This window comes from Athalia rosae, chromosome 5 (assembly GCF_917208135.1).
Source record: "Athalia rosae chromosome 5, iyAthRosa1.1, whole genome shotgun sequence".
NCBI lineage: Eukaryota > Metazoa > Arthropoda > Insecta > Hymenoptera > Athaliidae > Athalia > Athalia rosae.
Genome location: NC_064030.1, coordinates 6,769,459 through 6,782,343, shown reverse-complemented (window position 1 = coordinate 6,782,343; position 12,885 = coordinate 6,769,459). Strand labels below are relative to the sequence as shown.

The window sequence follows — 12,885 nt, the reverse complement described above, 5'->3', positions numbered from 1 at the left end:
AATTCGATTATTTTTTATTTCTTTATCCTTGTTCCCATCAGTCAGGGTTCTCCGGTACATCGGATCAGAAAAATTCGTCACCTTATCTCCTGTGACTTCCCTGCGTTGCGATTCAATTGCACGTATTCTAGCGCGATAAAACGCTATAATAAATTTACTCCGAAAATCGATAAACGCAAACCACACGCATCACGTACATATACATAGTCTACCTATACATGTATAGAATACGCTCAGATATCAAATGCAGTAATAATTTCTCATGAACGTTGAATGTGTACTTTAAACGAAGAGGGAGAAGCCTTTATAATGTCGATACCAATCACACTGAGCCGTTAGTATAGCAAAGCGAAGTGTTAGCGATAAAGCGTTCGAAATGAGGTATGTATTCGCGTCAAGGATTTATTAAAAGGATCACGATAATTAGTACATATAAAATTAATTGATCATCGATTGGCAAATTATACGCGTGTGTAGCGATAGAGATTTTTCCGCCCCCTATATCTATCGAGTATCAATAATTATTGAAAACAATTTTTTTTCTACCATAATTTTTTTGCAATTTCGAAAACAAAATGTATGCAAAATGAGAAAAATCCCACGAAATTCGACGAGCGTAAGGGTCACGAGATTTCACGGTCGCGTTTGTCTGGGACAGGGTAGTTTTTGCAGCGAGAACCGCCGGACGTCTGGTATTTTCATGGGACAGACGGCGGTTTCTATCCTAGCAAAATAGATGAAGACGGCGTTCTACGATTGGGGTGGTAATTTCCCAAGCTCGTAGGTTATACTCGATCGACGACATTCCGCGGACCTGCCTCCCCCGCGACGCCGACAAAGGCGTGATCGGGAGATCAATATCATGAATTCCTTTTAATTTTATTCATAGTTCCTCCCACACGAATTTCTCCGGCCCCGGTACCGGACCGAATAATATCGGAATCAATTCACCGGCGGTGTCGTCCAGAGGCCTATTTGGACTTGCCAGTAAGATATTTTTTATGATTATCTTTGGGCTTTTATGTACCAAAAGCTTATGAAAATAATAAAACGACATTCTAAAAGGCTCGTTCTATTTTTTCGAGGTTTTTTATGATTATTACAGTTCTTTTTTTTTATTATATTACCGCAGCATCTACGTACACCGCGGTAAAGGATGGAAAAATCAGTCAATCGGAAGGTCGAGCTCGAGGTCAGCAACTCATCCAGGCGAACAAAGACGCGACGAATCTTAAAATTATTAATCAGACCTTCCGGAAATAGAAGACCAATCATTTTTTGACTCACGTATATAATATTTCACAGGTATTTAGTCGTGGTGAAATTTTTATACGCTATATAATCGTAAAGCTGCGTAGCTATCGATGGTATATTATGCTGACAAGGCGAGGCGATAAATTTCTAGAAATAATTTAATCGAGATTCAATCGAGTCAATGGTAGATTATTGATTTATAATTAACAATCTATGACTGATATTGATGTTTCCTCATTCGTTGCAATAGGCTTATCACGAATTGGATTTTATTGATTACGCTGAATATGACAAAGACAAATGACGTTTGTAAGTAGATTTATTATCTTCTTCTTTCTGTGAAAATAGCTGTCATTAGATAACTCAGAAAGTTTCTGCACCGTTGAAGGTGCTGTCATTTCTTTTTTATCTAAATCGATGTAAGAATGATAATCCGATTCATGTACAGATAACGTTTGAATTCAAATAAAATCAAGATTTGTCTGATAAAAAATTTGCCAAAATTTTCTCACATTTCCCAGTGAAAAATCTGAAATGACTCGGTTTAAGGTCATCATCTGTATTTTTGAAGAATAATTGTGTAAGTAAAACGTAATCGTAGAGATCTAGAGATCTAGAGATAATAGATGCGGAACATGATTGGAAATAATCATAGTTTTGTTTTTTTCGAAACAAATAAAGAATGTATCCAGATGAATCATCGTTCTGCACGGTTTAGCTTATCTGTGTAACAAATTGATAAATTATACCCCACGCGCCACGGTTTGTATTCAACACAACCAATGCAGTTATTAAAGCACGAAAAGGTGCTACTGATAGATTACTAGGTATACACGTGCATTAATTTGGACTTCTGCCAATAATTGTCATTAACTAATTGATTTAGTTCGCGATTGCCAGACGCAAAATGAACAAGAATCCTACTGTGCTATCTTCCGCTTCATGTTAGCTACATTCCAAATTCAATTCGCCACCCCTTCGACACGCAGAAAAAATGGCAACTGACAATGTATCAACTTTTACGACTCGTTCAAAGAAATTTATGATAAAAGATCGAAGTTTGTGATTTTTTTTTTCACCAGGCAACGCAGATTACGTTCGCAGCAACATCCTCTACTTTTTTGCAGACTGGCAGAAATCATACAACCCTCAAAAGCAGAGGAGTAATGCTCTGGTGCGAAGACACGGAAAGAGAAAAATTTTGCGAGAATTCTGTGACCTGCATTCCTTGTATAATTCCTTGAACATTCTCGTTTACAGAAACAGCAAATTAGTTTGTCAACAATAACCATTATTATCTGATCAAAGAAGACAGCCCCGTCGAGGACCTGGTAACAAAGAAACAATGGACTATAATTATGGCAATCTAAATGATTAATGCTGTAATGATATTGCTCCATAGAATACTTGAGAAGGTTGAATTTCAGGGAATAACCAGCGCTAGCTTAAGATAAATGTTTACGGAAGTGAGCTACGCCCGTTTATCAGATTTAATCTCGTAATTCCCCCTTATGTAGGTATATAACCATTTTCTGTGAGAGTTTGTTGAGATTTCACCCATCCGGCACGGCCAGGCGGACGCCCGTCTATCAGGACAGTTTCCGGGGAATCAAATGCATCGGCAAGTGTTCTCGGATTGCTATGGAAAGCCAAAAGAGACTGGGGGATTCAACGAAGAAGAATGGAGAGTCGAGAGACACGAGAAAGGTTGGATAAAGCTGTTGCCAAGGCTCCTCTTCTCTCTTTCGCTCCCTAGAATCCTCGAGGGAAATCAAAAATGCGACCCAACGCCAAGATGGCTGCAAGCTCTACCGTGTGTGGAATCTATGTATGTTGTACGTTGAAAGAAAACCCTCAATTTTGCCCATTGTTATAGTTAGGGCAAGTAAATGTACTGATGCTGAGGGGTGAGTGATCAGGCTGTCGATTTGCAACATCATTTTATCTTATGATCAAATACAATCACACCCCTGAATCTGTTTTCTATATCTGTATAAGTAACCGTGTCCATTGGAATTTCCGCTACTCTCATTAGTCACGATTTCGTTTAACAAATTGAAAAATTTATATGGGAGAAAATTAAAGATAATGCGGGTTTCTTAGTATCAAAATAGAGTAGTGAGTGGCAGCACCCTACAGATCATGCAACAAGTTCGGACAGTCTTCTACCCGCCTTTTCACTAGTAGTGACCTCTGCCGAAACGTTAAACTGTGAGCTTTCGAAGGTGATGTTTTGTTGAGGTTACGTGCTTGCAGTTTCGTCAGATATTGTAAAAACGAGTGATTTGAAGTATGTCGAATTTTGGATTTGGAGCTGCTGCCGCTGGTACACCGAGCACAACGTTCGGATTCGGTGCTACAAAGTAAGTATTCATGATTAGTAATTTCCCAAAAATTCGTGACAACCAACGTGACCTTGCCATTTAAATTGTTTTGGGTTATGTTATGGTAGCTTATCTCATGCTGAATTCTCCTTAGCAAGTAGCAATTGAACGCGAAAAGTCATGTCTTATCTCTTAGTAAGCTTTTTTCTACTTGCAATGATGAACGTTAACTCGATATATATTATTTTTACAGGCCAGCACCAGCGTTTTCAGCAAATACACCTTCATTTGGAACAAATCCTGCTGTAACCGGTGCTTTATCCTTCAACACCACAGTATCTGGAACATCTACAACGCCAAACTTTGGGTTTGGTAGTACACCAGGTACATCTACAGCATCCCAATCATCTGGACTATTTGCTACTGGTGGAACAGCGATAACAAGCGTATCATCGGGTCTTTTTGCAAGCCCCATTGTCTCAGCAGCTCCTACAACTGGAGTTAATTTTGGTACTCCGACTCCTTCAACAGGCTTAAATTTTGGAACCGCAACCAGTACACAGCCTACTAGCAGTCTCAATTTTGGAACAACAGCCGCTACCACTCGTAAGTATAGTGTGGCAGAATATTTGTAGAGTGCCTTACTGAACTGATTTAATTTAATGACACATTAACTAATTTTCAACGACTGCTTTCCAACAATTTCGATTATTTACTACTAATTATTATTTTCAGCATCCTTTTTTGGCACTACACCGGCAGCTACAGGAAGTTTTTTTACTGCTAAGCCTGCAACTACTGCAGCAACAGCAACAATAACATCGGTATCCCTCAATACGACAGGACTTGGTGGAGTTGACGTTTCAGCTAACAAACCAGGCTTAACTCAGGGCAGTAGTAGCCCAACAGCAGCTAAAGAAAATCTGATACCAGCTGAACTCAAGCAAACCATCAAAAACTTCAAGTTAGTATGCTTATGTTGTCACGGATTGAGATCTCCCTTTGATGAGATACGAGTTTCATGATTCTAACATTGTGACAAAATTTTCTTCAGGGCATTTATCAAAACACAAAAGGCGTTTGCATCGGACATAGCCCGAGGATCGGTTAGGCCTCTGAATCGTTGCACAGAAGATACAGCCTCCTTGATGGAACTTCTAACCACACTAGCTGGATCTGTTCAACGTGACCGTTCTTTGGCAGATAAACTCAAACAAGACACAGCAAAAGCGCTGCAGAATGCAGAAATTGCCCAAAGAACGCACGAAACTCCTGCGGGACTGCAGTACGAGAACAATGCACCCTTATACTTCTTTATGGAGCTTGCTGAGAGCTTCGAACAAGATTTGTTGTTATTCAGATCTCAAATAGAGTCAACAGAGAAACACATACACACCATGGTTGCACCGAAGACGTTGACTCCTCAAGGTGAGTTATTTCCTAATCAATAATCGCTATCGATCTAACGTGTTCCAATTTGTTGAAAAGGAAATGAGTAATATAATGATAGCCTCTATGTTCTGTTTTCAGAGTTAACAATGGCGATGAGTAAACTCCATGAATCATTAATAGCAGTTGCTGGCAAATTACAAGGAGTACATTCAAAGGTTCAACTACAGAAGGAACAGTATCTTAATCTCAGAAAATATGTTCTAAAAGATAGTTCTAATGTGTTTGAGGATACTAAATTGAACGGCAAAGAGAGCAGAATCAGCTCTGGTAAAATCAACAGTGGCCCAACCCCTTTTGGTCCAGGTACGCTGTTCTCTTTTTCTTTATGAATTAAATTCACTTTTGAGCTAGCTACGCTGCAAACATAATCACGCATCATAAATGAGCCATTTGTCAGAGAAATAATGAAACTGGTTGCTGACCATTAAATGATCGAATGTTTAACTATATATTTTATATTCTAGGAAACAAAAGTTTCCTATCTTCAACAAATCTAACCACAAGCAGACCGCCAAACTATGGAACTCCAAACCCTCTAGGTAAATAGTGGTAAGATACATCTTTAGAGACTTTGTATCATTTCTTGTTGTTATCTCTACTCTTTCCTACACTGTGTACAATCACATCTTCCGATTTAGCCTGTTGTTGGAACCCCCATAAAACGTATCCTATATCCAGGTCTTGCAGGGATCTAGTGCGAGGTAGAAACCAATAACATTACCAGAAATTAACGGAGTATGAATGGATGTAGTAATTTTATGCAATAGCTGTACTAGACTTTAAATATGGTCCAGATCCAGTAACACTTAAATTCTGCTCACCTTTTGTTCTATAATAACACTGCATACTAAAAAAAATTTTGTCGTTGATTATTTTACTGACCAGAAGCTTCATTGATTATTGTGTCAAGTCTTGTATGTCTACTTATGGTGTTGATCGAAGCGAAACTCTATGAAATCAGTATCATCTAAAGTCAAAGGTAAAGCATAAAATGAACCTAAAACCACGATTGTATTAATTTAACAAAGTCTATATCAATATGCAGCTTTGCTACATCCGGTTTCTCCGTAGTCTGATTAATATTCTGTACTACCTTCTAAGTAGTTTATCTTTTCGTTACTCTTTAGTTACCACTAGACTTGTATACCTATCTATATTATTTAATAATGTTGCATCGTAGTACTCTAAAGGATAATTTGTTTGATTTGTTTTTATTTTGCCTTTCCAGGGAAAAAATAGTGGCTGTATATTTAGTGTTCGAGGTATAGAATTTAATTATTACCCATATTCATGTTTTTTGTGTCTGGGATCATACAGGGGTTTTTCAAAGATCATCACTTCTGTCAATCATCCTCAATTATTTACAGATATTTCAAATAAAGTTTTCGTCCTTGGCTACATTTGTTATCAATAATAAATGTGCAGCCTAAGGGATTTCTTTTTTCACAATCAGTTTCTATTCACCTTTGCTTTCTTTGCTGAAATTTGGCTTTTTTCACATTAAAACTTTGCAGATCTTTCTTAATTAATGATTCAACATTTTTTTAATATCATCATATTTGTGTGTGGTATAACAGCTAACGTCACCGCTAATTTTGTACTGTGGACGGTCACTAAAGTAATTAATTTAAGGGCCAAGTGAGCTCTGATTATTTTAAAAACCATGCACAGTAAATCCTATACAATGTATACTATGCGATTTTGGTGAAACTGGCTGCGATCCACGCAAGTGTCAAAATATTCGAATTTCTTGGTCTCCGAGCGAGTCCGAGCCGAGAAATTCGAATATTTCGACGCTTGCGTGGATCACAGCCCGTTTCACCAGAATCGCATTGTATAACTTCAAGAATAATGAGTAATCTTGTCTGTAAATTTGCTATTGCTATAGTTGTTGCTTGAAATGAGATGATGCATGTTAAAAGGAATATTTAGAACAGCTAAAAGCCTATTGAAATTTCATGCCAATCAATTTTCCTCTTGATTTGGTTTTTCACCAGTTGTAAAACTGTTGAACTGTCTTGAGGTGACTAATGGATCGGTACGATTATTTCTCTATATTAATATGATATGAATTAACAATGACATTATTACAGCTTGGGGCAATACATCGTCGCTGCAATCGGCCACTAGTATTTCGGTTGGCACAAGTATTAAGCCCCCGACAACCGGATTGAGTTTCAATGCACCATCAAACTTAGCAGCATCCTTGTCAGCAGCTGACTCTAATTCGAGTTTTCAACTTCAAAAACCACCAACCGGTAACAAGAGAGGTAAGCACTAAAAGTTTGCAGTCAATTATGCACTGAGTATTCGTTTAATTGTATTATTTCAATGAACCAATTTTATAATTGAAAGGATTACTTAGATATTTAGGCAATAAAACTTTGGTGTAACCATTACAGTGGTTGGTGGAACAAATATTATAAGATGCACAAATTAGAGAGCAGGAAGTTGAGGGTGAAATATTTTTTTAGTAAAAAACTTCAGTTGAAACTAATTTCTATCTTTCATCTAATTCGGATATTGGAGAATTATACTTGTCTAACACAACATTATTTTGAATCATTAAAAAAAATTCACACTCGCATGTATCCAAAATTGGATAGGCAAGAAATCTTTTGAAAGAAATCGTCAACTCAAGTGGATTATTTGATTTGTATGGAGTGAACATTAATTATACTTGTGAATTTCTGAAAGCTCTGATGTTTGCAAATCATTGTAGTTTTTTGAATAGATATGTCTATAGTATTGCATCTCCGGGATACTTCGCGGTGACTCACTGCCGCTAATCTTGTCGAACTTTATTCATTTCCATACGGTCAGGGACAGACGCTCCGAATCATTTCATTGTTTTCACTTAAAAAAAGTATCATCTGGTAATTAATCGGATGCAGATCGTGCTAGTGAGTTTTCAATTTCATCTGTTCGTCAGAAATGGTTTACGGCACTCGTGACAGAATGTTTAGACTTTTCCGAAAATGAGTACGTGGCGTTGTAACAATTGTAACAATTTACCTTAGCGAATTCAAATATAGATTCCACACTTTACGCGGAAGACATCAAGTTCACTAATATTATAAAAATATTCGTTCAAGTTCCCATAAGAGCATAGGTACTGTATATTTTTTTGTTTATACCTCAGAGTTTACACCGAACTTTTTACTGTGTATTTTTATAATTTGTACAAAGTGAATGGGTAGTACTAAATTATACTTAAATTGATATTTGAAATATTGTTATAATTAATAAATGAGAAACGTGTTTTACATTAAATTGGGATTTATTCGTCAACCGTTAATAATTTCAGTAGCGATGCACAAACGGTACAATTCAACAGAAAAAGAAAATACTCTACAGAACAGCAGAAACTTATTACTTTATACATGTAAACAATGGCAATCACTTAGGTCGTTCAGGCGATATTGTGTTACTTATTAATGATATGAAAAATTTATAATATATACGATATTGAAGGCATTGAGTAGCAGGACAAATAAAAATGCCTAACTTGTCAGGGTGTCCCAGAAGAGTAATACGTCAGTCTTTTTCAGACCCATTTTTCCGTATAACTCTGCGGTATAGTATGCAGCCATCAAAAGATTCATAAGTTGTTCAGGGTGGATGTAGAAAAATATTTGAAAACCCTATAGCGTACAGTGAGATTTTAGTCGCAGCGATCGGCCATATATCTTAACATCTAGTAATTGCATATAGTATTGAAATTACGCTCAATCTTATATACTTCAATAATATGGCTTAAACTTATATCTTTATCTATAATATTGATAAGGTAATAGAGTTTCATATACAGTGTACAAAACATATACAAAAATGACTGATATTATGTAGCTCCAACTTGTAGAACTGGGATCAATAACTTGAAGGCATCCTGAATATAAGAACTCGCATTAGCAGCCTAAAGGGAGAAATAAGTCATTCGATAATGTATTTGTTGGAATTTTTATAGTTCGTGCCGAAAATTTAACATACCTCTAAGAAAATCGTTGTGATATTAGCACTGATAGCATCAGGTTTTTCCGAATGCTTGATACGCTCGTTTAGTTTATCCGCAAATAAATTAGCGAGAACACCAACTTCTCCGGATAAAATATTCGTGAACTGTACCAATGCATCGGCCTCATTTACAGTGCTACGTCTTTCCTTGATAAGCAATAATTCTGCAGTCTTGTGGAACCGTTCTACAGATAATGCTGTGAACTGTGCAAGAGTTGAAATGGCACGCTGAAATATATCACGGTCAGCTGGCAGTGCCTCCGTAGAAACCACTGTCGAAAGGTACAGCTTTGTTTGTTCCCAAGTCTGAAATTCATCACCATTTACCAACAAATATAACACATGGAATGTGGCAGAAAAGCTAGGCATATATCTGAAAGACGTAATTACTCATTTTTTCACTTCACAATGCAATATTTACCTCAAGGAGTTTGTCGTAACTCATAATTACTCCAAGATCTTTACAAGCACCCTTCAATCTCTTTTGTAGATCAGAGTCGCGCTCTTCGTCTTCTTCCTCATCCCCTAAGTCACACAGTTCCTTTACCTCTTCTAAAGTTTCTTGCATAGAGCATAGCTCATCGGCATTCAAATTGATCATGTGTTGTTGTATTTTAAGATCACATTGTTTTGACAACATTTCTAGTGCTTCAAGGTGCACTAGACCTTGATAATCGTCAAAAAGACTTTCAAAATGCACTTTTCTAGCTAATTGTTTTTCTTCTAAAGACTTTTCTTCAGTATCCGCTTTATCCTTTGCTTCTCTGAGAATCTGTGATAAAATTGGCTTATTTTTTTCATTTGTAAAGAATGCTCGCTTTTTTTTCAACCCTGGATCTCCATCCTGCAATACTTCCATAGTTTTCTTGCCAATAGTTTCTAGAGTATCCAAGCCACCGGCAATCACTTTATTGCTTGTCGATTCTACTAGTTTTGTTATAGAAGAAACACCAGACATCAAATTACCAAAGCCAAAGGATGTCTGCGATTGCATGTCCGCTTGATCCTCTGTTGTAGTTTCTTCTGAAACAACTATCAAGAACAATTGTCCTACACTTATATTTCTGAAGCTACTGTAGTAGATGGAAGTACACAAAACTAAATCGCCAGTGCTATCAAACAGCTTTTGTGTACAATTTCTATTTCAAAGGACAAGTTAATAATGCTTCCAGTAATTTGGGGAGCATGCTTTACATATGAATCACACGACTAGCTAGCTTGAGTGTGATATACACCGACATTGTAATTAAATGAGTCACGCACCAATTTGCCAATTACTTTGTCCAACACAGTGATGGATATTATCAGAGTAAACGGAGCATTTGAAACTCAAGGTTGACTGCAGTCTGGTAAACACATTCTTACTGCACATTTAATGCTTCATTCTGCACCCCAGAGTACCAGATGCTTACTTAGATCAACGAATCGTTGATGGACGCCTATCTTGTGCATACCTAATTTCAACATAGTTGATATCTTACCATCAGGTTTGCCAGCTTCTTGTTCGTCATCTTTTGCCAATTCTACTGGATCTGGGGCGCCAATGCTCTCTTCCAGCATGGTGAGTCCTTGGCTCATATGGTTTGTCAGTGTTGTCACTCCTGCGGAGGCAGAGTTTATCAATGTACTAACCCCCCACCCTCCCCACCCCCAGCCACTGCTTTTTTCCAATTCTTCGCCAAGTTTAGAGAGCTTATCCAAAACTGGGAGAACATTTTCTTCAGTTTTTTCCTCAGGAATTCCAATATCCTCATCCATGTTTTCCCATCCATCAGACTTGAACACCTCCTTGAACTTTTTATTTGAGTTTAGTTCCTCAGGTATCTCAATATCATCATCCATACCTTCCCAGCACTCCACCACGTCATCCGGCATTTGCTGACTGTCCCAGGCACTGTCCCATTTAGGCACACCACTTCCAGATTTTTTATCAAGTTCTAAGTTTGTCATAGGCTTTGATAGTATACTGTCTAATTCTTCCCAGCATGGCTCGATCCGGGAAGGCTGCTTGTCCCGCACGTCATGTTTTTTCAGGAAATCATCCACTGTCATTCCTGTGATATTGTATGTTGTCACATTTGGCGACCTTATTTTAGCTCCTAACTTACGCACACCCAATGATTTAGTTTCTTTTGGCTCTTGCTGCCTCTGCGGTCTATCTTTCTTAGACTTAACAATAGACTTTACAACTGATTTCTTCGTAGCCAAGTCGCCACTTGTAATTGCAGCTGGCGCACCACTGTGCGCTACTTGCTCAGCAGCTTCTAATTCACTTCTTATATCGGGAACATGAGTAGGAGCAGCATCACAGCTTTTAGTTTCAATGATACAATCGGATGTCTCGTCTGTGAGTGTTAGCTCATCAGATTGATCATTTGTAGGCTTCTGAATAAGAGCTGGTGGTTCTAAATTTTCCTCATTTTGGGGGACCGAAGATCCTAGAGGGGATCTTCTTGAAGTCACAGAGGAGTCCGAGCTCTGATTATTTGTGGGGTAAGAGGTTCGGGACTGAGGATCTCGAGGTTCCCTGTATGGGGCACCAGAGTTCCTGTAAGTTTGTGGTTGTATCGGAGAGGCTGTACCATCGTCCGAATCAGAATCAACAAAAGCTGGGCTCCTCTTTGAAACAATTCCTCTTTTTTTAGGTGCGGAACGGTTATCCAATTCCTCATCAGCGCTTTCGAAATCGTCACTTTCTGAAGTAGCCATTTTAATAGGTTAATATTTGTTTTGCTTGCGTCAAATCTTCGTTAGATGTTATTTACTTTATTTTTTCACAAAAGGGATGATGATCTTGATACGCTCGTTCAAGGTTCAAAGGAAGAGGATGTCGACCAGTTAAGTTTTAACCGCAATGATAATTTTCGACATATTTTAAAAATCGACGCGTGAAATCTTTCAGGCACAAATATTTTAGATATACTCGCTTCGGGCTGAAGTCTCGCACATATGCCAAACAAACGCGTCACGTGGCTGACAAGTCATTGGGGATTTAGGTAAATCATGCGCCGCCGTGGCATTCCCGAAGACACGATTTACTAGCGAAACGAACTTATTCAGGGGCGTCTAACGATGGCGCCTCTTCATCTCTGACATGATCTCATTTTTGTTGCATGGTTTCGTACCAATCTTAGCGAGTTTAATCACCTAATCCTTCCCCAAGTCCTCTCAATTGTGATCAGTGCTGCAAGTTGTAATTATTTCGTGTGCTGACAAACTTTTGAACTGCTCGCCGTTAGTTTCAACAGGTGGCTTTCTTAATTACATGAACATGAATGAGGAGAAACTGCTGAAACATAAGAGACTCTTTATGATGGTGTTTACTTATTGTTAGATACACTACCAAAATTCTACCACAATAAAATCAATTCATCATCAACAATAAAATAAATTCGTGCCTACCTACCTCGCGTATCGACTGAGGTGATGGATTAAAAAAGGGATAAAACAAGAATCAAGCATTCCACAGTAGTTTCAAGTCTCCCTCATCAGATCGCGCTCGCAATGTGAATCCTAAACGATAAAAAAAGAATGAAAAATATATATATGTAAATAAGAAAAAAAACAAAGGAATCCTGTACACGAGGTACGAAGTTACAGTACAAACCATAGGAACGAAAGAACGCGCGCCATTCGAGATTATGTTTTCTCGTTGCACCTGCCGTTCTCAGTCGTATGGTGGCGCCGTCGAAGCGGTAGTTGAAAATATTTCAATTTATTATATTGTAAAGGGCAACAACGCGCGTTCGGCTTTCCCCGCTGAGATTCGTGCTCAGCGGTCAGAGACACGAAAGGCAGCAGAAAGCGCATTGTGCCTATGCTATGCTGTGCTATGCTTTGC

The 12,885-nt window shown here is 38.1% G+C and overlaps 2 protein-coding genes across 10 annotated transcripts; one reads left to right on the top strand and one right to left on the bottom strand.

Moving 5' to 3' along the window:
- The first annotated feature begins 319 nt into the window (after nt 1-319).
- Nucleotides 320-8,303, top strand: LOC105684535 (nuclear pore complex protein Nup58). Of its 7 annotated transcripts, none has more exons than XM_012397946.3 (10): nt 320-381; nt 890-987; nt 1,133-3,617; nt 3,832-4,184; nt 4,314-4,542; nt 4,633-5,006; nt 5,109-5,333; nt 5,495-5,569; nt 6,259-6,292; nt 7,124-7,260. In XM_012397946.3, exons 3-9 carry the CDS (start codon nt 3,547-3,549, stop codon nt 6,267-6,269), a joined length of 1,338 nt encoding a protein of 445 aa, XP_012253369.2. In that variant the 5' UTR covers nt 320-381; nt 890-987; nt 1,133-3,546; the 3' UTR covers nt 6,270-6,292; nt 7,124-7,260. The 7 variants fall into 7 exon arrangements, with proteins under 7 accessions (XP_012253369.2, XP_012253370.2, XP_048512066.1 ...); XM_012397947.3 differs by having other exon boundaries at nt 5,495-5,579; XM_048656109.1 differs by lacking the exon at nt 6,259-6,292 and adding an exon at nt 5,709-5,731 and having other exon boundaries at nt 7,124-7,234.
- On the bottom strand, nt 8,292-12,764 carry LOC105684534 (protein FAM114A2). 3 transcript variants are annotated; one of them, XM_048656106.1, is made up of 6 exons: nt 12,652-12,764; nt 12,451-12,557; nt 10,526-12,333; nt 9,466-10,067; nt 9,021-9,350; nt 8,292-8,946 (listed from the first exon to the last, which is right to left on the bottom strand). In XM_048656106.1, exons 3-6 carry the CDS (start codon nt 11,751-11,753, stop codon nt 8,872-8,874), a joined length of 2,235 nt encoding a protein of 744 aa, XP_048512063.1. In that variant the 5' UTR covers nt 11,754-12,333; nt 12,451-12,557; nt 12,652-12,764; the 3' UTR covers nt 8,292-8,871. The 3 variants fall into 3 exon arrangements, with proteins under 3 accessions (XP_048512063.1, XP_048512061.1, XP_048512062.1); XM_048656104.1 differs by having other exon boundaries at nt 9,466-10,076; nt 12,652-12,702; XM_048656105.1 differs by having other exon boundaries at nt 9,466-10,076; nt 10,526-12,330; nt 12,652-12,702.
- Between the last annotated feature and the right edge of the window lie 121 nt (nt 12,765-12,885).

Excerpts from the sequence above, each read along its gene's own strand:
- LOC105684535 (XM_048656107.1), top strand. The coding sequence starts at position 3,547 with ATGTCGAATTTTGGATTTGGAGCTGCTGCCGCTGGTACACCGAGCACA. Across the intron at positions 4,185-4,313 it reads AACAACAGCCGCTACCACTC|CATCCTTTTTTGGCACTACA; the intron begins GTAAGTATAGTG and ends TATTATTTTCAG. Across the intron at positions 5,007-5,108 it reads GAAGACGTTGACTCCTCAAG|AGTTAACAATGGCGATGAGT; the intron begins GTGAGTTATTTC and ends TTCTGTTTTCAG.
- LOC105684534 (XM_048656104.1), bottom strand. The coding sequence starts at position 11,753 with ATGGCTACTTCAGAAAGTGACGATTTCGAAAGCGCTGATGAGGAATTG. Across the intron at positions 9,351-9,465 it reads GTTACGACAAACTCCTTGAG|ACTTGGGAACAAACAAAGCT; the intron begins GTAAATATTGCA and ends GATGAATTTCAG. Across the intron at positions 8,947-9,020 it reads TCACAACGATTTTCTTAGAG|GCTGCTAATGCGAGTTCTTA; the intron begins GTATGTTAAATT and ends TTCTCCCTTTAG.